Source organism: Mus pahari, chromosome 3 (assembly GCF_900095145.1).
Source record: "Mus pahari chromosome 3, PAHARI_EIJ_v1.1, whole genome shotgun sequence".
Lineage (NCBI taxonomy): Eukaryota > Metazoa > Chordata > Mammalia > Rodentia > Muridae > Mus > Mus pahari.
In genome coordinates this window covers 12,139,572-12,143,714 of record NC_034592.1, presented here as the reverse complement: position 1 = coordinate 12,143,714, position 4,143 = coordinate 12,139,572, and the positions used below count along the sequence as shown (strand labels likewise).

The 4,143-nt window shown below is 46.1% G+C and overlaps 1 protein-coding gene across 1 annotated transcript in view; it reads right to left on the bottom strand.

Annotated features, from left to right (window-relative positions):
* The window catches only part of Pnpla7 (patatin like phospholipase domain containing 7), an 82,422-nt gene that overhangs the window by 72,824 nt on the left and 5,455 nt on the right, over window positions 1-4,143 (bottom strand). Inside the window, exons 6-7 of the mRNA XM_029536705.1 lie at window positions 3,777-3,917; window positions 2,274-2,433 (exon numbers count right to left, since the gene is read on the bottom strand). Coding sequence (XP_029392565.1) covers window positions 2,274-2,433; window positions 3,777-3,917 — 301 coding nt within the window. The remainder of the gene's footprint in view (window positions 1-2,273; window positions 2,434-3,776; window positions 3,918-4,143) is intronic.

The following is a 4,143-nucleotide window of genomic DNA, read 5'->3' as shown; positions in this document are numbered from 1 at the left end:
CCCAAGTGCTGGGATTAAAGGTGTGTGCCACCGCCACCACTGCAGCTGAGCCACCACCTGGCTTATTTTCATAATATTGAATTGTCACAGATAGTGAGACCCCCACCCACAAATCCCCTCAAATGTCAAGTATGGCCCAGTGAGATGGCTCAGCAGTTAAAGGTACTACCCTGCAAGACAACCTGCATTTGATCCCTGGAGCTCCACAGCTTCTTCTAAAAGAAGAGAACAAATTTTCAAAAGTTTTTCTCTGGCCTTTACATGTGCACACCATGGCACACCCAGATAATAATAATTGAAAATGTTAAATGTCTGGGCTGTTGGTGTGCATCTGTGACCCAGTGCTAGGGACACAATGATAGTCAGATGTGTGGCACCCACTGACAAGTCAGACGGGCCCACTTGGGGAGTTCAGAAACCCTGTTCCAAAAAAAACAAGGTAGCCAGGCATGGTGACACATGCATTTAATGCCAGCGCTTGGGAGGCAGAGGCAGCCAGATCTCTGTGAGCTCAAGACCAGCCTGGTCTACAGAATGAATTCCAAGCCAGCTAGGACTACACAGTGAGATACTGTCTCAAACTGAACTAAAATAAAAAGGTAGCTAGCCTCCGAGGAACAACACACCCACAGAAGCACACACATGGTGTTGGCTCCCCAAATGCCAACTTGATAGTGAGCTAGAGTCACTTGGGAAGAAGGAGACTCAACTGAGAAAAACATTCTCCCGCCAGATTGGCCTGTGGGCAATGCCTGCGGGGCATTTTCTTGATTGATGATTGATGGGGGAGGGTCCAGCTCACTGCCACCAGTCACCTCTGGGCAGGTGGTTTGAGGTACCATAAAAAACACAAAACAAAACAAAGAAACAAAATCCCCAAAGGCTGAGCAAGCCCTGAGGAGAAAGGCAGTAAGCAACACTTGCTTACCACAGCTCCTGCTTCAGTTCCTACCTCTACGGTTCTGTCTTGAGTTCCTGTCCTGCCTTCCTTTGATGAGAGACTGTGATATGGAACTATAAGCCGAAATAAACCCTTTCCTCTCCAAGCTGCTTCTAGTCATGTTTTATAACAGCAATGGGAAGCCTTAACACATACACTCATGCACATGCATGCACAGTAGAGGACCAACAAAAAAAAATCCTGCCAAACCCAGCCAACAGCTTCCCAATACACAGCTTAAATTAATTAGTTAGACTGACTACAAATGAGGCCACTGTAGAAAATTATAACCAAATTTAGTTATTATTAATAAAAATTACAATATTTTTGAATGAGAGACTTGTATGTGCCTAATGGTAAAGATAATGTGTCAGGGGCTGGAGAGATGGCTTAGCGGTTAAGAGCACTGACTGCTCTTCCAAAGGTACTGAGTTCAATTCCCACCAACCACATGGTGGCTCACAACCATCTGTAATGGGATCTGATACCCTCTTCGGGTATACATGAAGATAGTGACAATGTACACACATATATAAAAATCAATCTTATAAAAACAAAAAAACAAAAAACAAAAAACAAAGAAAGAAAGACAGTATGTCAGGGGTGTTGGCTCAGGACTATAATCCCAGCGCTCAAGAGGCCAAGGGAGGAGGGTTGCCATGAACTCAAGGACAGCCTGGGCACATAGTGAGTTCTTGGTTGTCCTCGGACTACTGAATGAAAAAGTCTCAACGTATGTATGTGTGTGTATTGTGTTACTAAAATAAAAATAGCAGCTGTGTCTGAACACTGAATAAGACTGTTGATTTTTTTCCAAAGAACTAAGGTTAAAATTCTAAGGCTGGGGGTGGTGGCACACGCCTTTAATCCCAGCACTCGGGAGGCAGAGGCAGGCGAATTTCCGAGTTCGAGGCTAGCCTGGTCTACAAAGTGAGTTCCAGGTCAGCCAGGGCTACACAGAGAAACCCTGTCTCGAAAAACCAAAAAANCAGGTCAGCCAGGGCTACACAGAGAAACCCTGTCTCGAAAAACCAAAAAAAAAAAAAAAAAAAAAAATTCTACACTAACTTTTTTAAAAAATGTACATTGGTGACTTGACTGCATGTGTATCTGTGTGAGGGTGCAGGATCCCCTGGGACAGGAGTTACAGACAGTTGTGAGCTGCCATGTAGCTACTGGGAGGGTCCTTAACCAGTAGCCAGTGTTCTTAACCATGAGCCATCTTTCCAACCCCAACACACTAACTTTTTGATGGCCAGATATTCAAAGCTTTAAAATGATAGAGAGCTAAGAGCTCAGGCCCCGCCCGGCCCTGCCCCACACACTCACTCACAGCGTCTTGGATGCAGACCTCCAGCCGTCCATCCTGAACCACATAGATGCTGATGTCAGGCTCCCCAGGTTGGAATACGTGCTCCCCTTCTTGTAGCTGCACAAAGACCATATGTTTGCAAAGTTCCAGGAATAGTGGCTTCTCAAAGTGACCTAGAACCCTGCAACAAACAGAACAAATGCTCTCAAGGCAGGAAGAGTAAGGGGTACAGGCCACTGTCCCCACTAGCAATCAGGCCAGGGCTGGCCTAGAGCTCATAAGGCTGATTCAGCTCATCTGGCAATCAGAATTTTAAACTTCTAAGATAACTATTAGCTCAGAAATTTCTCACTGTGAGTAGTAATGTAAGCCCAACACAAAACAAAAGGCAAAGCCCTTCCATGGATGTGGACCATGGGGTGGCTCAGCAGGGACAGCATTTGTGCCACAAGCTTGACAACCTGAGGTTCAATCCTCAAAGCCCACATACCTCAGTCACTGTTATTTTTTTTTTAATTAGGTATTTTCTTCATTTATATTTCAAATGTTATCCCTTTTCCTAGTTTCCTCTCCAAAAACCCCCTATCCCCTCCCCCTCAGTTACTGCTCTAAGGCTGGGAAGAGACACCATTACCCTGCAGCTCTTACAGAAGAATCTGAGGGCTTGCTTACAGTCCATTATGATCATGGTAGAAAGCATGGTGGCATGCATGGTACAGGAGAAGTAGCTGAGAGCTACATTCTGATCCACAGACATGTATGGGGGGGTAAGGAGGGCTTTCGAAACCTCAAAATCCAACCCCAATGACATACCTTCTCCAACAAGGCCACATCTCCTAATCCTTCTGAGATAGTGCCACTCCCTTATGACTAAGAATTCAAATATATGAGCCTGTGGGGGTCATTCTTATTCAAACCACCCAACATGAAGACGGAAAGAGAAGAACTAACTCTACAAAACTATGCTCTGATCTCCACACACATGCTGTGACACATGTGTCCTGTCCTCATTTACATACCCCCCATAATAATATTTCAAAAGTTAAAAATAATGTACCCTTAAAAAAAAGGAAGCTAACAGAACGGTGTGTGGGTGTCAGCATTTGGGAGGGTAAGGCACAGGAGTGCAAGCTAAAGGCCAGCTTAGGCTACACAGCAAGATCCTGCCAGGAAAGGTGAGAGTGTGCTGGGGGAGCCAGCTTGCAGTTTCTCACCCACACACAACTTCTCACACTTATTCTTGAGTGTGACACTGGGAATAAAAGTGCTGCCAACTATTGAGTAGAACAGGAAGGACCAGCTAACCACGGGGTTCCACACAGCCGAGGCAAAGCACTGTGACTCTGCTGAGCACTTCTGCTACCGTGAAGTGTGAACCCACAGTCTCAAGGTGGGAAGGAAATAGACTTTGCCAACTCCCCTGACATAGGAAAGCTAGACTGAAGACAATCCAAGGAAGGAAAGTGGATGCCTCCAGAGACATGCCCTAGACAGAGCCCTCCAGCAGCCCATCTACTGACTTACCGAACATTTTTCAACATGTACAAAACTTCTGATGGCAGATGAGAGTTCTTCACATCAAACTCTGTAAGATCAGCCTCAAGCAGGGAGGGTGGGGGCTCTTTTGGCTGCAAAGTAGGATACTCTTTCTTAAAGCGCAGAATCCTGCAAAGCAGAGACACTGAAGTAAGAGATCATGGAGCCCACACCCGATGCCATTGGATACCCAACACCCAAACTTCAAAGCCTGAAGAAGCATCTGCCTTGGTGCGTCCTGACATGAGAGGAGCCATCTGCCTTGGCGTGTCCTGACATGAGAGGAGCCATCTGCCTTGGCGTGTCCTGACATGAGAGGAGCCATCTGCCTTGGTGCGTCCTGACATGAGAGGAG